The 20,868-nt window shown below is 44.5% G+C and overlaps 2 protein-coding genes across 3 annotated transcripts in view; one reads left to right on the plus strand and one right to left on the minus strand.

Moving 5' to 3' along the window:
* GNGT2 (G protein subunit gamma transducin 2) overlaps window positions 1–20,868 on the minus strand; it is a 21,110-nt gene continuing 242 nt past the window's right edge. Inside the window, exons 2-4 of the mRNA XM_081838320.1 lie at window positions 13,571–13,733; window positions 2,209–2,298; window positions 1–432 (exon numbers count right to left, since the gene is read on the minus strand). Coding sequence (XP_081694446.1) covers window positions 307–432; window positions 2,209–2,298; window positions 13,571–13,733 — 379 coding nt within the window. The 3' untranslated portion in view covers window positions 1–306. The remainder of the gene's footprint in view (window positions 433–2,208; window positions 2,299–13,570; window positions 13,734–20,868) is intronic.
* The window catches only part of ABI3 (ABI family member 3), a 21,723-nt gene continuing 19,467 nt past the window's right edge, over window positions 18,613–20,868 (plus strand). Inside the window, exon 1 of one of the 2 annotated variants that reach the window (XM_081838134.1) lies at window positions 18,613–18,860. In XM_081838134.1, coding sequence (XP_081694260.1) covers window positions 18,744–18,860 — 117 coding nt within the window. In that variant the 5' untranslated portion in view covers window positions 18,613–18,743. The remainder of the gene's footprint in view (window positions 18,861–20,868) is intronic. The other variant, XM_081838133.1, reaches the window with a different exon arrangement.

Below are 20,868 nucleotides of genomic sequence, written 5' to 3' on the forward strand. Positions count from 1 at the left end.
TGATGTATTTACAAAATGGGAATTTATTTTATTTATTCAATTTATATCCCATCCTTCCTCTCGAAGCAACCCAAGGAATTGAACGTGAGGTCCTAAAAGAGATATTGTCGTCTTCCTTTTTTCTTTTGGAGGAGACCACTTTCCAATTCTTTTGTTCTATGTGAAACTCCAGCAAAGGAGTCCTACCCCCGCCCCCCGCCCCCCGGCAGAAGATCATTTACACTCAGTTACGCTAGGCAGATTCTTACAGTCCTGGTATTTCTTGTACAAGGACACAACAATGATCTTCTTTCGGCGGGGCCGGGGTCAGCTTATTATACAGCCTCCCTTCTCCTTGAATGGGTTTTTGTCTTCTGGAACACCTTTTAAGAGAGGGTCTTCTCCAGCCATGGATTCTATATAATCCTTGAGTTCTTTTGCTGTCTTCGAGACCTGTGTGAGGAGGGGGAAAAAATTGCATCATCATTGTGGTTCTGTGGACCAGCCCAAAACTTTTTGGTACCTGATCTCTCCTGGAGCGATTCCTAGACATTTGTGGGAAAACCTGGACAAATGTAACCCTACCCATAACGGATTTAGGGGGACATGGGGGGAGAGAGAGGGCAAGTGCTACTGTGCAGCCAAAAGTCTTCGCACCAGTGGATCCACTTTGTTGACTACCACCCCTCAATGGGACCAATTTCTGAATAAAGCTGCCGTGTGAAAGCGGGCAAATTGGTGGGGGCCGGCTCTACCATTGGACAGAGTGAGGTGGTGAATGGTTAGTTATTTACTTTACCACTTTGCTTTTTTTAACTGCTGGAGAGGGAAGAGGGGCACTTGTGGGATTTTCTGCCCGGGATACCAAAAATAATGTGACCACAGTTTGGTGGTCTGTACCTTGACTTTAGGAAAGGGGGTGAAGCCTCTTTCTGCTCCTCCTAATTTTGGCAGCAAAATGTCCTGGGCCAACACAATAAAGTAATAACTAACAGACTCATCCCACTGGAGAAAGTCAGAAATCTCAATTTCAAACTCTTTCAGGGATTTTTGTATAGCCAAGTACTAAACTGTGTGTGTGTGTGTGTGTGTGTGTGTACACAAATATTCAGCAAATCCCCCTGGCTGGAAGCAAAATCCTCACTGATGTTGTCTTCATGGGTGGTATTCAATGCAAGGCCTACTCAGAGGAGACCCATTCAAGTTAATGGACACAACCAACTTAGGTTTGTTAGTTTCAATAGGCCTATTCTGAACATGAGTTAATTAATTGAATACCACCCCATGTGTCTTGCTACTTGAATGTTTGAAATACTCAAGTAGCTGTCTGGTTGAAACAACCCATAGTCTTTGCACTATTACATAATACAGGGCTCCGTTCAACAGGAACTTCTGCACAAGACACATTCAGTGTTTGGGAGCTGTGCAATACTGTTGTATCCTCTCATAAAGTAAAGGTAAAGGGACCCCTGACCATTAGGTGCAGTCGTGGCCGACTCTGGGGTTGCGGCGCTCATCTCGCTTTATTGGCCGAGGGATGTTGTAAAACCAATAAAAATTATTTTTTTAAAAAAAAAAAAATATTGGCCGAGGGAGCCGGCGTACAGCTTCCGGGTCATGTGGCCAGCATGACTAAGCCGCTTCTGGCGAACCAGAGCAGCGCACAGAAACACAGTTTACCTTCCCGCCGGAGTGGTACTTATTTATCTACTTGCACGCTGACGTGCTTTCGAACTGCTAGGTGGGCAGGAGCAGGGACCGAGCAACGGGAGCTCACCCCGTCGTGGGGATTCGAACCGCCGACCTTCTGATCAGCAAGTCCTAGGCTCTGTGGTTTAACCCACAGCGCCACCTGGTATCCTCGCATAGCTCCCATTTATTTCAGTGGGCCTTGTGCAGGAGAACTTCTCAGTGGCTTATGCTTGCTTCATTTGATCACAGCCAGAACTGAACAACCTCCTCCTTCCACTTGACAATTTGTGCTGTGTAACTTAAAAGAACTTGCGCATGTTAGGGCTGTATATACACCATACCTTTAAAACACACGACATCCTCCAAAGAACCCTGGGAATGGTAGTTCCACCCCCTCCCAAGGAGTTACAATTCCCAGCCCCTTTAAACTGCATTTCCCACAATTCTTTGTATTTAAATACATGTTGTCTGTGCAGCCTGGCACCAATTGGCCAGCCAGCATAAATATTTTGTCTTGGAGCTTTTGGGAATCATTACCTTTTGTCTTTCAAGCTTCACTTCCTTTTTCAGCTGGTCTATTTCCATCTTTAGGAGCTCTTTCTCAGTCATATCCTGGGCCATCTTGCCCTGAAATCCAAAGACAAATCCATATTAGCCAATCTCACGCAGCCCCTTTGGTGGAGACAATAAGGACTCATTTTCAGGTAGTGACAACAGCGAAAGCTCCATTCTGGGGCAACTGACAACTTGTGGTGGGGGGTGATTTTTGCTGGGTCCTTAGCAGCGGGGGGGCGGGGTTTAAACTCATAGCTGTCAACTTACAGATTTGAAACTAAGGGACCAGCAGCCAAAATAAGGGACCTGCAGCCTCACCTGTTCCAGGCACTCCAGTCTTCCTGCCCTCCTACAGGCTGGTCAAACTCATGCTGGTAGCTTCGAGAACACTGTCCAACCAACTTTGTAACCAGAAGTTCAACTGAATAGAATCTGAATCACATGCACCACAAGGCCTATGCAGCCTCAACCTAAGATGGCTCCCCGGCCTGGCTTTGCACTGCAAAGTTTGCAGCAGCACGTGCAACAAAATGGCGTCCAGCATTCAAAAACCCCCTCAGCTTGCATTAACTAGCCACACACAAGGCATGCAAGCTCCACCCTCCAGTCGTTCTTAGACTTCTTATTGGGTGAGCAACACAGCCAAGCAACACAGTTGGAGCCTCCCTCCTCCCTGGCCGGCAGGGAGGGAGGGAGGGAGAGGAGCTGCTTCCTTTGAAATTTAAGGGACATCATTTAAGGGACATCCATAAATAAGGGACAGGAGCGGGACATCGCGTTGGAATAAGGGACTGTCCCTTCAAATAAGGGACACTTCACAGCTATGGTTAAACTCCTCCTCCTGCACAGCAGCCCCAGCTCAGTTTCCCTCCCCCTGTGGTATCTATTTAAAACTTTAAAAACTGTGCCCATCAACAGATTGTAGGATTGACCACTATGTTTGGTGTGTCTGCTTATGCCATAGATATTTCTTGCTCCCTACATGAAGTCGTGGCAGTGAAGATTCACAAAGAACCTTAATCAGTTAGTTAAGTAGCTTATTCAACCAGCCCCTATATGCCCTTCATTTTGTTTGTTGCAAAAGTTGGGTGACTTAGACAAGGGGCTAAGAAGGTATGCATCTGTGAAGGAAAAAGAAATAGGGAGAAATTATGGACAACCCCACTGAAACGCTCCACGCGTCGTCTTGGCTGTGTCAAGATGCTCAGAACATCCCTTTGTGAGAATCTTCTGTTTTGAAGAATCTGCTTGGTCCAAGTCTGGGACGAAAAGTGAACTCCACAAAAGAGATAGCAAAAAACCATGCAGATGCCTGTCAATACTTAGCGCCTCTGAAATGTGTGACTCTCCCTCTGTAGTCTGGATGGTACAGGCCAGGATGGTACAAGCCAGGAACAGTTTGGCTGATCCATTGCTTGTACAGGTAGAGCTGAGTGAGCAGTTGAGTTCTGTGATCTCCCTAGTCGCTGTAACTGCTACACTGCATTGGCAAAATCCCATTTTTAATAGGATCATAGAATTGTAGAGTTGGAAGGTCATCTGAGGGTCATACAGTCCAACCCCCTGTCATTCGGGAATCTCGGCTAAATTATGTATACATACATCACAGATGGTTATCCAGACTTAGCTTAAAAACCTCCAAGGGATTGTTTTATTGTATTTGAATTAGAGTGTATTTTTAATTATTGTATATTATATTACTGTTGTGCGATTGGTTTTTTAAAAAAATATTTTGTAGACAGCTCAGAAGCTTGTTTTGGCATTAAGCAGTATAATGACGACGAAAATAATTTATATTGATGAAAATTCCCCACGCTGTTGTTAACATAGTAAGGGAGCAGTAAGTAGCAAAAACTATTGTAGATGCCTGTTTGAAATTCCAAATTAAGGTAGGCCAATAAAGGCTTCAGTATCAAGCAGAGGCAAGTATTCGTCTTTAAGGCAGAATCAGTGCAGTGTCCAACCAGCTCCAAGCTTCTGAGCATAAGAGGTCAATACCTTTCTCAACTCTCCAGAAAAATTTCAGCCAGAACCAAACAAACTAGCTGTGGCTTCCATTAGGACAGACAGACCCAAGCAGGGTAAGGACCCCATTTCTCTGCTAAGGGCTGTTTTAACAGTTTGAATCACCCTGTCCTGAATTAAAGAGGCACTGCAAAGTTGTTGTTGTTGTTGTTTTTGACAGTTTAAGGAGTTGGTAATGTTAGGGGTTGGGGTTAGGTAGTGAAATAATTGCCAGTCCGGTATCCTAACTTTCAGAGTTGAAATGACTGACCCGCTTCTTCTAAATGGAGCAAAACAACATTTTGCTGACCTTGCTGCTATTTCCATGCAAAAGTTAAGAAGTTGCCCTTTGCTAGAGTTTTCTTTTTTCCACCCATAAGCCCCAAAGCGCTTTATTATCGCTAATGAAATAAGCCTCTCCAACCCACAGCGAGGAAGACAAGCCTGATCTGTATTTTAGAGACCCATAGCCTGGCAAGCAGATTGTTATTGTGGCTTCTCCAAGGTCATGAAACAAAAACAGGTTAAAGTTTTGGGACCTGTTTGCCCTCAAATTTCTCCCATCATACCAGCTGCAGAAAAACACCAGCCTTTGATGATAGTTCTAGTCCGCTTTGGCCCCTTCTGGGCTGCAAGTGCGAATAAGTGATGGATAAAAAATAATACATAATGCTGGATTCAGATTTTGTGGAACGGCTAAAGTTGGAACAAGGCTGAAATCAGTGCCATGAATATATTGTTATAGGATTTTTGGTGTGTGTGTGTCAATATATTGTTATAGGATTTTTGTTGAAGGGGTGTGTCAGTTTGGATGATATATTTACATAACCTCCAAACCTGTGGTTTTGTATTTGCAAGATGAGAACCTATTGTAGAGGTCTAAATAGTCTCTTTGTTCTGTTAATGGTCCTGGCTGAGCCTATTTAGGATCCTTTTTACTTGTCTAAAGAGTTGATCAAATAGAGATGTGTTGCCAGTGGAAGAGTTAGGCCTTTCCCCACTCACCTGGCTGGACACTACTTCATGCTAGGTGTGGGAGAATAGATCGCGGGGAATCTAGGATAGTCTCATATGGAGCTGTGAAGACGCAGAGACGGGGCTTCCTCTCTGTGCTGCAACCAAAACCATGGTTTGGGGAGGCCTCCCTAGAAATGGAATGGTCAAGGCCAGGTTCAGAAGCACTCCCAAAACACATGTCTGTGATTTCCAGAAGAATATACTACTCCATTCAGAACAACTTGAATCTCAGTTCCCAGATTGGCTGTTCTACTGATCCAGGCACCTCTGTCTTGCCAGAATCCAGTCCACTGCCACCTCCATTCTGCACTCAGAAGCAGATTTCTGGAGAAGGGCCTCGCGTACTAAGTGTTCTGCAGCAGAAGGAGGGGAGCTGCAGAACAATTGGTTATGAGGTACACATGCAAAGGTTGATAGGAGAGCCCCATGTTTCTTATGTTTATGCACATGGTGCTTCACTCATGGTGCACCCTCTGATGCGCCAGTGATTCACTGACTTTGGACCACACTTTTGAATCTCAGGCCTCTTCTGCTCACCAGACTGGCACAAGTGTACTCGATCAACACAATGAGGATAATTTAGGCAGTAGAGATAGAGGAGTTCCTAGCTCATGACAGCGATACTCTTAAGATCGGCACCTGATCCACATGATATAGCCTTCTCCAATTTGGTGCCCTCCAGATGTTGTTGGATGTCACCTTAAGTCGTCCTAGATGTTGGGGGCATGTTTTGCTACTGCCAGACAGCACTGGCTCACCGTTTTCTTTCTGGGCCCAACTCATGGTGCTGGTTATGGAGTTTAAAGCCAGTGTGGTGTAGTGGTTAAGAGCAGTAGACTCGTAATCTGGTGAACCGAGTTCCACATGCAGCTGTTGGGTGACCTTGGGCTAGTCACACTTCTTTGAAGTCTCTCAGCCCCACTCACCTCACAGAGTGTTTGTTGTGGGGGAGGAAGGGAAAGGAGAATGTTAGCCGCTTTGAGACTCCTTTGGGTAGGGATAAAGCGGGATATCAAATCCAAACTCTTCTTCTTCTTCTTCTGTACAGTTTGGAACCAAGATATGTGATGGTCCATCTACTCCCATATGAATTTGCCCTAGTACTAAGATCATCGACAAATCCCTACCCAAATGGGTCTACCTCACCCCATCCTTAGTTGTCTTCTGCTGCACTGTAAAGATCATACTATTTTTTAAAGGAAGGCCTTCATTTTTCTGTTCTCTTTGGTTGGTTTTACCTCATCTTAACTAATGAGGATTTTACTGTTTCTATTGCATTTCACATTTAAAATATTTCTAATTGTGTTCAGGTTTCTTTTTCTGTCAGTCCTCTCGAACTTCCAGACTCTTTGGTTGGGGTATTGCTTAGAGAATTTTGTTGCTGCTGTCGATATTATTTTGTGTATCTTTGGTTGTGTACTTTTTGATGTGTTTTATTTATTATTTAGGACCACTTTTGTTATGTTTGTAATTGTGTAAATCTTTTTATGTTGTAAGCTGCTTTGAGCATAGTTATGGAAAGAAGGCATACCAATAAAATGATGATGATATAAATGCTTTAAATGAATTTCAGCACTGTCCTTTTCCCATTTACTCAGAGATCAGTCCCACAGCAATCACTGGGGCCTGCTTCTAGTAAAGGCGTGTTCCCGCCTGAATTATCGAATGAATCCTTAATTACTGCATACGCTGGTTGTAGATTTCATGACTGAATTAGGGATTCAGTAAATTTTACTGGACGTGGGTGGCGCTGTGGGTTATACCACAGAGCCTAGGACTTGCCGATCAGAAGGTTGGCGGTTTGAATCCCCGTGATGGGGTGAGCTCCCATTGCTCAGTCCCTGCTCCTGCCAACCTAGCAGTTCGAAAGCATGTCAAAGTGCAAGTAGATAAATAGGTACTGCTCTGGCAGGAAGGTAAACGGCGTTTCCGTGCACTGCTCTGGTTCGCCAGAAGCGGCTTAGTCATGCTGGCCACATGACCCGGAAGCTGTACGCTGGCTCCCTCGGCCAATAAAGCAAGATGAGCGCCGCAACCCCAGAGTCAGTCACAACTGGACCTAATGGTCAGGGGTCCCTTTACCTTTAAATTTTATTGCCCTTTCAATAGCATTAGATGGTTTTGCCAAAAAACCCATCAGATTTCATACAAAGGTGTGCTCAGCGAGGATGTGAAGGAAGATTGTTGAAATGAGTTTGTCTCCTCTTTAAGGCAAACCATTGTATTGGTGAATGAACCAAATGCTTGAGATACAATCTCAGAGGAAAGAACAAGGCGATTTTTCAAAGTGGTTTAACAACCGATCCCTCTTCCCAGAGGACTCAGGAAATTGTACCTCTGTGAGAGGAATAGGGGACTCCTAGCAACTCTCAGCATCCTTAACAAACTACAGTTCCCAGGATTCTATGGGAGAAAGCTCTTTAAAGTGGCATGGTACTGCTTTAATTGTGCAATGCAGATGGGATCTTAGTTAAGTTGCTAAAATTTACACTAGAGCATTTACATTAGAACACAAGCTCAGAACACTGACTTTCAAGCTGTGTTACAGCAAACTCTTGAGTTTCTCAGAAGTTTAACAGGGCTCCCCACCGATCTTTGAACTTGCCCTTCTAACCACTGTCTCATATCGCTTTCTGATTTGAAGATCGGTAATGGCTGACAAATTCTACTTCCTCAGCATTTGAATTATACTCTATTTTTTTTTTTTTTTAAATTATGCTTTTCAGTTATATACATTTCAATAGTTTTAGAATAATTCTAATATTTCAGAGCCCGAATTCCTTCCTCTTTCTGTGGTTCCTTATATTATTATTTTTTTACATTTCCTGCGTATTCTAAATTAACTTATTCTTTTATTCATCTACTTTAAATATATGCTCTTATGAAACTACAGGTTATTACAATAATCCTGTCAATGACCTTATCTGATTACAGTTTGTTTGTAAATATTCAATAAACCATTTCCATTCTTTTATTAAAAGTTGGTTATCTTTATTTCTTATTTTTCTGGTAAGATTTGCCATTTCTGCATATTCCACAAGTTTTTGTATCTGTTCGTTTGGATACAGTCGGGACCTTCTTCTTTCCATTTTTAGGCAAATAACATTTTTACCGCTGTAGTCACAAACATGTATAAATTTCTATACTGCTTAGATAGTTCTACCCCTATAATTCCCCAAAGGAAAGCTCCTGGGTTGTTTTTTTAAAACAAATGTTATTTTAAACATCTTTTTCAATTCATTATATATCATTTCCCAGTAAGCTGTAATCTTACTACAAGACCACCACATATGATAAAAAATAATTTTTCTCTTTGCATTTCCAACACATTTGATTTTGATTTATACATTTTTGCCAATTTACTCGGTATTAGATACCATCTATATAACATTTTCATGTAGTTTTCTTTTAAACCATATCATGCCGTAAATTTTATATCCAGTCGTTCCCATGCTTCCATAGCTATATTATAACCAATATCTATTGCTCCTCCTTTGTCTCCCATTCCAATAATATCTTATACATTTTAGACAGCACTTTACATTCCAACAGATCTCTCTCCAATTGTGATATTTGTTCCCCAAACCCTCATATCCTATCTTTCTTAAATACTTAATTCAAGTGATGATATTGTATCCCTGTTGTTAGCTTTCCTGATAAATCCTTAAATTCTTTTAATTTATACTATCCTCCCTCTTGTTTTAATAAGTTGTCCAACCTTCTATCATGTTCTTTTTCTTTACCGCTATTGCTTCCAACGGTGAGAGCCAAAGTGGTGTTTTTGTCTCCAATAATTTTTTGCATTTATCCCATACAGTACTCTGTACAAATTTTTTCTAATTATATGATTTGTAAATCCTTTATGTGCTTTCACCTTTTCATACTACAAATAAGTGTGCCAAACAAAAATATTATCATGACCTTCTAGATCTAAGATATGTGGATTCTCCAATGTCATCCATTCCTTCAACCAACAAAGACAAGATGCTTCATAATATAATCTCATATCCGGCAGGGAGAAACCTCCTCTCTCTTTTGCATCTATCAGTATTTTATATTTTATTCTTGGTGTTTTTTTCCTTGCCAGATATATTTAGAAATATCTTTTGTCATACATTGAAACAATCTATCTTGCTGATCACCGGAATTGTTTGAAACAAAAATAACAGTTTTGGTAATACATTCATTTTCATAGTTGACACGATATTACCGTATTTTTCACCCTATAGGATGCACTTTCCCCCCTCCAAAAATGAAGGGGAAATGTGTGTGCATCCTATGGGGCGAATGCAGGCTTTGCGCAGCTCTCTGCAAGCCGTGGGAGCCCGCGCTGGGCTCCCACGGCTTGCGGAGAGTTGCCTGCATGCTGAAGCCTGGGCACGCTGAGCTCAGCGCGCTCAGACTTCGCGCAGCTCTCCGCAAAGCTGGGCTCCCATGGCTTGCGGAGAGTTGCCTGTTCTGGGGGCTGGGGTCGGGGGAAGCTCGGGCTTCCCCCGCCCCAGCCCCGCACCTGGGGGGAAAATAATTTCCCCCCCTTTATTTTCCCCCCAAAAAAACTAGGTGCGCCTTATGGGACGGTGCGTCCTATAGGGCGAAAAATACGGTATATTTTAAGACAACCAACAGGGATGAATGGGTGCAGGAATGTCCATCCATTGGTTAAAAGGTGCAGAAAGGAATCTTTTTAGTTGTCTTCTTCTGTAGACATTGTAAGAACCAATTCCAACTGTCCTGCACCATAGGCTTTCCCCTTTCCCTACAATTTGTCATGGGCACCATGCCTCCTTTCCTCTACTCCTGTACTGTTTTGCCATTGGGCCAAAATACTTAATCCAATCTGCACAGCTCTGTTCAGATAAACCAGCACTGTTTGTGCCAATGCCAACACAGTTCCCATCTAATGCATTAGATGGAACTGATTTGGAAAGATCGTATTAATTGTACTTGACATGTCGGTCCAATGTGTGTCTTTCCAAAGCTGTTCAAAACCAGTTTGCAGAACATGATTTCCTAAGTTGTATGGCGTTTTTTTGACCGTAAGTGAACCAGCGCCCCACCCTAAAAGCATTTCGAGGTCAAAACAATTCCTCATTTTCTCTTTCCCCTTCGCTCAACCAGAGTTTTGTCGTGAACCCAGCCACTGAAAGCATCAGGGCAGAACTACAGAGCTATAATACAAGGCCTCAGTCAGCAGAATGTGCAGGAAGGACCAAAATTTTGCTGTAAATGAAGCAAGACACTTGCTATCTAAAGAGAGGCCCCAGCAAGACCGCCAAGTCCAGAGTCTAAAATTGCACAGCCAGACCCTCCAAGTGTCCCTATTTTCCAGGGACAGTTGCAGATTTACAGACACTCTCCTGGTTTCTGATTTGAGCCCAGAATGTCCTGTTTTCCCCATTTTCATCGGAGAAATGTTGGAGGGTAGGAGTTATGCAACCCACCCTGAGCCAGGGAGATAAGTGACTAGATAACCTTTAGAAGACATCTAAAGATAGCCCTGTATAGGGAAGTCTTTAGAATGTTTTATGATGTTTTTATATATATTGGAAGCTGCCCAGAGTGGCTGAGGCAACCCAATCAATTGGGTGAGGTATAAATAATAAAATTGTTGTTGCTGCTGAATAGGTCACCCCCTACTTTCATTGGAGAAATGTTGGAGGGTATGCAGTTGGACCTATTGACAGGAGATCTTCTTATGCTGCCTAGTGTAGAGCGTTTTTAGCCTTACCCTGGGAGTGACATCCACAAAATAAATTTAAAGCACAGTGGTGCCTCGCAAGACGAACGCCTCGCAAAACGAAAAACTCGCAAGACAAAGGAGTTTTCCGTTTTTGAGTCGTTCCGCAAGACGAATTTCCCTATGGGCTTGCTTCGCAAGAAGAAAGCCCATAGGGAAATCTCCGGGGACCTCTTTTAAATGCTGGCGGTGGGGAGCAAAGCCTTTCGCCCCCCTCCGGCCTTCAGAAGAGGTCCTGGACCTCTTCTGAAGGCCGGCGGGGGGCAAAAGTCTTTGCTCCCCCCCGCCTGCCTTCCCGGGATAGCGGAGAAGCGCAGCGCGTTTCTCCGCTATCCCAGACGGCTTTTGAAGGCAGGCGGGGGGGGGGAGCAAAGACTTTTGCCCACCGCCTGCCTTCAGAAGACCTCCGCTGTCCTGGGGGCTTTTAAAATGCTGGCGGTCGGCAGCAAAGCCCTCCTGTCCCCAGAGCTTGCGGGGCGGGAGGTGGGGAGAAGGGCTTTTCTTCCCACCGCCAGCCTTCAGAACAGCCTTCTGAAGGCTGATGGTGGGAAGAAAAGCCCTTGTCCCCCCCCCCAGCCTTCAGAAGAGGTCGGGGGACAGACTGTCCCCGGACCTGGTCTGAAGGCGGTCTCCATAGGAACGCATTGATTGATTTTCAATGCATTCCTATGGGAAACCGTGCTTCGCAAGACGAAAAACTCGCAAGAAAAAACTTGCGGAACGAATTAATTTCGTCTTGCGAGGCACCACTGCACTTGTTTACTGCATTAGAAGTCATGGCTTCACCCAGAGAATCCTGGAAGCTGTAGTTGGCTGAGGATATTGGGAATTGTCACCCTGTAAGCAGGGTCTCCTAAGAACTTCAGCACCCTTAATAAGCAACAGTTCCCAGAATCCGATGCAGGAAGCCATGACTGCTGAAGTACTGCTTTAAATGTATGGTGTAGATTTGCCCAGAAAAGAAGTGCCTGAAGGAAAGTGTTTATACACACACACACACACACACACACACACACACACACACACACACATGTTGTTGTTTAGTCCTGTCCGACTCTTCATCAGGACCTTGTTGGGTCCTTAAAGGTCTCAGGGCACAATAAAATGCCTCTGAGAATATTAAGATGGGAGGACGGCTAGGATCACACCAGCCCTGCATTTTGCAGCATGGTGGGGATGAGGGCAAGGGCTGAACTTCCAATCCCAGGCACGTTTTATACTTCCATGAATTTACAGAGGCTTGTGAAAACATTTCTGTCAGTTGGCTCTCTGCCTCACTCAGCCACCCCTAATCCGAAAGCATAGCTATGGATAGAGAAGTGAAGGCCTGGAAAAACTTCAGAAATTTAGGGAGGAGAAACACAGGTCCCTGACCAAATTTTTTTTGGTAACAAATAAGACATGGGGGAAACAGGAAAAAACCTCCAATTTTCCCACCACCACCCCACAAGGCCTTCATATGCCTAGCTATGGCAAGGATGTGGAACACGAGATTTCATAGGCTTGCCTGTCACCACATTAATGTCTTTTCTACATGACAAAGATTTGTGCGGTTTTTTGCTTAGTTTTAAAATAACTTTTAAAAGGCTACCCTTTCTAAGTATCATCTACCATCATTTTTTAGTCTTGCCCCTGCCATTTTAGCGGCTGCTTGTTTTCTAACTTTTCAAACAGTTTACGAATCTTCTCTGAAGTATGACTTAAGTGGTTGAATTTGGCGTCGTTTACTACTGGTATTTTGTCTTGCCTTGGTTTCTGGTGTGCCTTGTTATCACTGTTAAATATTTTACAGGGTTTTTTTCTTTTTCTTTTTAAGAAATCAAGCTGTTATTTATTATCTATATTACAGGGCAATAAGTACATAAATAAATAAAATGCAAATAACTCGGTTTCAACCCCATCTACAGCACTGATGTACATTACTGAAGGCAATGCATATTGTCGTATGTTCTGTGCCATGTTGGGAAGGCTTTTTACTTTACAAAAAAAAAAGTCAGATGGGCAGCATATAAATAATAAAATCATCATCATCATCATCATCATCATCGGGGCATTGTGGCTTTTAATAGGCACTCCTCCCATCAATGTGTGTGTGCATGTGTGTCTGTGGGCATGCATACCAGTGGCGCTAATCTTTCTGTCACACCACTTCTATTTCTCTTTAAAACCGTCAAGCCATTGTCTTTCTCCACATCCAAAATCAGACTGTAGGAACCTGTATCTGCATGCAGGTTGCAGCAGGTGGATTTGACGTATAAAACTGCTACCCCAAATACCCTTAATGCAAACTCCTTCAAACTCCTCCCTCTGCCCCAGTAAAATGTGCATAGGTAAGGTCAGTGCTTTTTTCTTTTTAAAAAACTGCTTAGGGGTAGTCTCATTTTGACTCAAGAAAATCACTATTTTATAGTTCAAATCAGGAAAAATAAATACAGTAAATGGACAAAGATTCACAAAATGTTTAGGGGTATGTGTCCCCCCCCCTTGCGTTCCCCCAGGAAAAAAAGCACTGGGTAAGGTAACCTACAGCAGTTTTGTTTTCCCATCACAAAAAAATCCTGGTCTGTTCTAGGAGGGAACACCTACCTCTTTTGATGTGTTTTCCCCTCCAAAGCTCCACTGTGTTTTAGAGATACATTTGCCTGCGCTGGTGAGATGATGTCCTCTGCTGTGTCCACTTGTCGGCTTGAAGACGTCTTCGGTATTAGGTGGTGACTTGCTTTGGAACTGATTGTCTCCTGTCCTTAATCTGATAATAGACTCAGCAAGTTAAAACTGGTCAGGTGTTTTGACTTAACCTCAAACTCAGGGTAAGGGGGAAGAGGGGGGGAGGAGAAACCAGATGGCACATTTGGCGGGGGGGAAGCAGATCAATAGATCTATCTGCAGACAAACATTAAAATATTGCAAAATCAGACCTTGGGAATCCCTAACTCTGAATCCCCATGGTCTCTATAGCCATTCATGGACCACTATGTTTTGCCCGCCACCCATTTACTGTAGAGCAGAGTTTCCCAAACCTGGATTCCAGCTGTTTTTTGGACTACAATTCCCATCATCCCTGAACACTGGTCCTGCCAGCTAGGGATGATGGGAGCTGTAGTCAAAAAGCAGCTGGAGACCCAAGTTTGGGAAACCCTGCTCTAGAGAGTCAGAGGTGCAACAACATTGTTGACTCAATCCCCAAACCTTTTTCCATTGCCAGGACCGACTCCACCTGGAAGAGACTAAGCCAGCCTTTACCAACCTTGTGTCTTCCAGATGTTTTGAACACGAACACTCATCAACCCCAGCCAGCACAACTGTGCTGGCTAGATGGGAGGAGAGTTGTCCAAAACATCTGAAGGGCCAAGCCTGCATTACATAATGATGTAGGACAGATGGCCTTGGAGCAAAACGAGACTGCATGCCCATCACCAGGCATAGGCAAACTTGGTCCTCCAGATGTTTTAGGACTACAGTTCCCATCATCCCTGACCACTGGGCCTGTTAGCTAGGGATGATGGGAGTTGTAGTCCCCAAAACATCTGGAGGGCTGAGTTTGCCCATACCTGCCCATCGCCAATAAATAACTACGGCACATCGCCATGCAGCTGGGATCAGGAGGTAGTAGTAGTAATAAATAATAATAATAATAATAATAATAATAATAATAATAATAATAATAATGTATACCCCGCCCATCTGGCTGGGTTTCCCAACCACTCTGGCCGGCTTCCAACAAAATATTAAAAACACAATAAAACTTCAGACATTAAAAGTTTCCGTAAATCTAAACCACAGAGCCTCCTGGGTTTGCCGATCAGAAGGTCGGCGGTTCGAATCCCCGCGCTGGGGTGAGCTCCCGTTGCTTGGTCAATGCTCCTGCCAACCTAGCAGTTCAAAAGCACGTAAAAGTGCAAGTAGATAAATAGGTACTGCTCTGGTGGAAGGTAAACAGCGTTTCTGTGTGCTGCTCTGGTTCGCCAGAAGCAGCTTAGTCATGCTGGCCACATGACCCGGAAGCTGTGTGCAGACAAACACCAGCTCCCTCAGCCAGTAAAGTGAGATGAGCGCTCATAGTCGTCCACAACTGGACCTAACGTTCAGGGGTCCCTTTACCTTTACCTAAATAGGGCTGCCTTCAGATGTCTTCTAAAAGTCAGATAGTTGTTTATTTCCTTGACATCTGGTGGGAGGGTGGGCACCACTACCGAGAAGGCCCTCTGTCTGGTTCCCTGTAACCTCACTTCTCGCAGGGAGGGAACCACCAGAAAGCCCTCAGAGCTGGACCTCAGTGTCTGGGCTGAATGATGGGGGTGGAGACACGCCTTCAGGTATACTGGGCCGAGGCCGTTTAGGGCTTGAAAGGTCAGCACCAACACTTTGAATTATACTGGGAACCAATGTAGGTCTTTCAGGACCGGTGTTATGTGGTCTCGGCGGCCACTCCCAGTCACCAGGCTAGCTGCTACATTCTGGATTAGTTGTAGTTTCTGGGTCACCTTCCACCTTCAAAGGTAGCCCCACGTAGAGCGAATTGCAGTATTCCAAGCGGGAGATAACTAGAGCATGCACCACTCTGGCAAGACAGTCCGCGGGCAGGTAGGGTCTCAGCCTGGGTACCAGATGGACCTGGTAGACAGCTGCCATGGACACAGAGGACATGGACAGCTATGAGTCCAAAATGACTTCCAGGTTGCGCACCTGGTCCCTCAAGGGCACAGTTATCCCATTCGGGACCAGGGAGTCCCCCCACACCTGCCCGTCCTCTGTCCTCCCAAAACAGTACTTCTGTCTGTAGCGCCTTCAGGTGCAGAAGAATAGCTTTCAGGTAGGGATCAGCCCCAGACCTCTCTCTTTCTCTTTTGGGTGGGGAGAAATTAACTTCAGAAGCTGGCTCATGAACACCCAAGATCAAATTCAAGTTGTTTTTGTGGGCACAGCATCCCTGTATGAGTTAACCTCCAGAGTTACTTAGAGGCTTAACGCAAGCAGAGCTGGATAGATGTCAAGAGGGCAGTGCGCTCTCTCTCTCTCTCTCTCTCTCTCTCTCTCTCTCTCTCTCTGCCCTGGCCCAGCTGCAGAAATCTTCTGTTTTATTTGGTCTACTGATTAGGGATTTAACATCCGGAATATCTCAGCTCCCCTCCCTCTCGGAACATACCGTAAATTCCTACTTGAGCACTGATTTCTTCTTCAGTGGAAACTGTAAGTGTACAAATCTCTGGGCAATAGGTTCTGTCTGGACCTCAGGGTCCAGCTACCTGTTGCTTTCATTGTGTGGTCAGTAAACAGACAGGATTATTATCATCATTATTATTATTTACCAGGGGCCAGCTCTGCTTATTTTCATCCAGACCACCGTACATGGGAAAGGGAGGCACCAAGACAGCCAACCCACAACCTGGGGCTCTCCAAATGGTTTGGACTCCAACTCCCATCCGCCCCAGCCAGCATAGTCAATGATCAGGAATGATGGGACTTGGAATCCAGAAACATCTGAAGGGCACCATGCCAGGGAAGGCTGTACTAGGGGTTGCTTAGAAGTTCCCAGTGAAACTCAAACAAGAACCTAGCAGATCTACCCTGGGTGGATGTTTCATAATTTTGGCACCACTACGAAAAAGGCCCTGGTGGTTGCTGAAAGAGAAGTGGACCTCAGATGTGGATCTGATTCATTGTAGTACCGAATCAAATGTGTGAATACAGAGGTCTTCTCAACCCTAATCCTCAACCCAGGACTAATTATTTACCCCACTCCCTCTTTCCTTCACCCAAGCCCTCTGACTCCCTTTACTAGCACTGGGCTTGATATATGTTCATAAGGATTACAGTGGTACCTCGGGTTAAGTACTTAATTCGTTCCGGAGGTCCGTTCCTAACCTGAAACTGTTCTTAACCTGAAGCACCACTTTAGCTAATGAAACTGTTCTTAACCTGAAGCACCACTTTAGCTGCTGCCGGAGCCCGATTTCTGTTCTTAACCTGAAGCAAAGTTCTTAACCTGAAGCACTATTTCTGGGTTAGTGGAGTCTGTAACCTGAAGCGTATGTAACCTGAAGCATATGTAACCCGAGGTTCCACTGTAGAAATATGTGCTCTTAAGTGACTTGGGAAGAGGCAACTGTTATGTACTGACGTTCTCACCCTGGGCCAGCAGGGGGATACTGTAGACAGTTTTCACTCAGGTCCACATATGCAAATAAGGGATTGAAAGTGATGTTCAGTGATTGGATAGTTACAGAAAGTGGTTACAATTGCATTGTACTGGAGCTCTATATAAGCAGCCTGGCTGAACCCTTCAGTTCAGTTCAGTTCTGGCCTGTGAATAAACAAGAGCTGTCTGAAGAATCGCTGTGTCCTCTGATATGTTCACCCACAACTTAACAAAAACAGAAGCTCAGTCCCTGCCAAAGCTAATCTAGAGATTATTATTATTATTATTATTAGTGCTATTTTTCTAGAAAAAGAGATGCCTGAACCCATCATGAACACCTCCTTTGTTCTCTTAGAATGGTAATGGCACCCACCTGAGAGGTGCCAAAACAGTTCCAGCGAGTTCTAGCTGGAAAAAAGCCTTACTACTACTACTACTACTACTACAGTAGTACCTTGGTTCTCAAATGCCTTGGTACTCAAATGCCTTGGTTCTCAAACGCCGAAAACCCGGAAGTAAGTATTCCGGTTTTCAAACAGTTTTCAGAAGCTGAACACCTGATGCAGCTGTCGGCGATTGTTTCTGGGGCACCTGCACCAATCAAAAGTTGCTCCTTGGTTTTCGAACATTTCTGAAGTCAAACGGACTTCCGGAACGGATTAACGGATTAACTTGGACTATTTATTTTGTGTTTTTGAGGCTTTTCCGGTTAATTTGTTTTTGTGACTGTGTGGAACCCAGTTCAGCTACAGATTGATTGCTTGTGTGACTGCGGAAATGGATAAAAGCCCCCCATCCAAACAATGACTATCATCAGTGCAGGTAAGAATTTTTTACATTTTTTAAAATCATCTACAATACTGTCTTATTTATTTTATAGTATTGCTTTCATTTTATGGATCAATGGTCTCGTTAGATAGTAAAATTCATGTTAAATTGCTGTTTTAGGGGTTGTTTTTGAAAGCGTGGAACCGATTAATCCGTTTTGCATTACTTTCTATGGGAAAGCGCACCTTGGTTTTGGAACGCTTTGGTTTTGGAATGGACTTCCGGAGTGGATTAAGTTTGAGAACCAAGGTACCACTGTTGTTGTTGTTGTTGTTGTTGTTGTTGTTGTTGTTGTTGTTGTTGTTGTTAAATTCCACCCTCAGTAGATTCCAGGACATTTCACCACAGCTTGATTAGTAATAAAAACCAACCCTCTGCTCCCAAGATCTCTGCAATCAGCCAAGCAAAATGGTTCTAAAAATAATGGTTTCCTCTCGTCACAGGTACTCCGCCTCTGCTAATTTCCTCTGTTAATTCTCATGACCCTTGTTCTGGGCATGCGAGCGGTTTTTCAAGACTCCTGTGCGGAATGGAGGTGTCTGCGCTTACAGAGGCGGAGGCCAGAGAGGGTGTCATACAGGAATCCGCACACATGCTTTCTGGGCGAGGACAGCAATAAATTTCAGGGTGTCAGCAAGACGACGTCTGGGCCAGAAGGCTGAGGGGGAGGGATCAGCTCTGCCCACAGGAGGCAACTCAAGTACAAAAAGAGTCCACCAGCCCAGCTGTGAGGTTCAAAACCTGTCTGCTGCTGAGACCGTGCGCTCAGAGAAGGAAGTGGGGAGCCGCGATATGTCTGAGTTGCAGCAGCTGATGCAGAATGCCATCCCCAGCGCCAGGGCAACCCTGAAGGACAACTACAGCAACCTTCTCAAAGTGGCAGATTACTGCGAGAGCAACTATGAGGAGGTGAGTGGCTCCCGGTGGAGTATTGGGTCAGGTTCAAGGTGCTGGTTTTGACCTTTAAAGCCCTTTGTGGCTTAGGGACCTCGTATCTACGGGACTGCCTCTCCTGGTATGCCCCGCAGAGGACCTTAAGGTCCATGAACAACCATAGTTTAGAGGCCCCGGGCCCTAAGGAAGTCAGACTATCCTCCACCAGGGCCTTTTCAGTGATGGCTCCGACCTGGTTGAATGCTCCGTCCCATGAGACTAGGGCCCTTCAGGATTTAACCTCCTTCCGTCAGGCCTGTAAGACTATTCCGCCTGGCCTTTAATTTGAATTCAGCCTGGTCTTTTATTTCCCTTCCCTTCCCCTTTTATGAAGATCACCCGCTCTGAGACCCCACAGCTAATTCTCCCCTGGCCTCCTCGCCAGCCCAAGTAGGACCAATTCAGCCAGCTAGCCCTGGGCATTATCTAATGCTTATTTCCCCTAAATTGATTTTTGAATTTTATTGTTGTTCGTGTTTTTATACTGTATTTTATGCTGCTTTTATAATTAAGTGTTTTAAATTTGTTGTTAGCCGCCCTGAGCCCGGTTTTTGAACCAGGAAGGGCGGGGTATAAATAAATTATTATTATTATTATTATTATTATTATTATTATTATTATTATTATTGGCAAGCTGCCCACGGCAGCAAAGTTTCAGGAGCTGCTTGGCATGCTGGCACTGCAGTGTTAAGAGCAACGCACAGCGTGGTCACTGGAGTTCCTGGCAATGTTGCAGAGGATGAATGTTGAGGAACATCCTTTAGGGGAGCTGGCTGCTGGAAGAATTGGGGTTCTCTCACACTGCCCTGCCCTCCCAGAAGTCTCTGTGAAGATCCTGCGAGGTTGTTGTTGTTGTTTAGTCGTTTAGTCATGTCCGACTCTTCGTGACCCCATGGACCAGAGCACGCCAGGCACTCCTGTCTTCCACTGCCTCCCACAGTTTGGTCAAACTCATGCTGGTAGCTTTGAGAACACTGTCCAACCATCTCGTCCTCTGTCGTCCTCTTCTCCTTATGCCCTCAATCTTCCCCAACATCAGGGTCTTTCCCAGGGAGTCTTCTCTTCTCATGAGGTGGTCAAAGTATTGGCGCCTCAGCTTCAGGATCTGTCGTTCCAGTGAGCACTCAGGGCTGATTTCCTTCAGAATGGATAGGTTTGATCTTCTTGCAGTCCACGGGACTCTCAAGAGTCTCCTCCAGCACCATAATTCAAAAGCATCAATTCTTCGGCGATGAGCCTTCTTGATGGTCCAGCTTTCACTTTCATACATCACTTACTGGGAAAACCATAGCTGTTACTATATGGACCTTTGTTGGCAAGGTGATGTCTCTACTTTTTAAGAGACATCTTAAATGCTGTCTACCTCCTGCGAGGTAGGCGCACCTTATCCCTGAGAGAGACCATTCAGCTCGGAGAACTCTTGAGTTTACGCAGAGATGCCACCATCCTGCTCTGCCTTTGGAGGCAATGAATGTTGACCTAGCCTCGCTGGAGTTAGCCAGAAGCAGTGCCGGATTTACATATAAGCTACACAAGCTATAGCTTAGGGCCCTACACTCTTGGGCCCCCCCAAAAAATTTAAAGGAAAAAACAAACCTGGATGTACATTTCCAAAATCTAAGATAAAAAACAAATAAAACCTACATGCAGCAACATTTTTTTTGTGTTGTGTAGGCTCCTGTGATGTAAGTAATGGGCCCCGCCTGCTCCCTAAAATATCACTGGTTTGCTCATTTCTATATATAGTGGTACCTTGGTTCTCAAACTTAATCTGTTCCGGAAGTCCGTTCCAAAACCAAAGCGTTCCAAAACCAAGGCGCACTTTCCCATAGAAAGTAATGCACAACGGATTAATCTGTTCCAGACTTTTAAAAACAACCCCTAAAACATTGTATTTCACTATTAATATACGTCTTCTTATTTGTATTTCAGTTCAACAATTACTTTGATAAAATACATATTTTGTTATGCTCAAATGGCTTTA

This window comes from Podarcis erhardii (genome assembly GCF_964252035.2).
Source record: "Podarcis erhardii genome assembly, chromosome: 13".
Taxonomy (NCBI): Eukaryota; Metazoa; Chordata; class Lepidosauria; order Squamata; family Lacertidae; genus Podarcis; species Podarcis erhardii.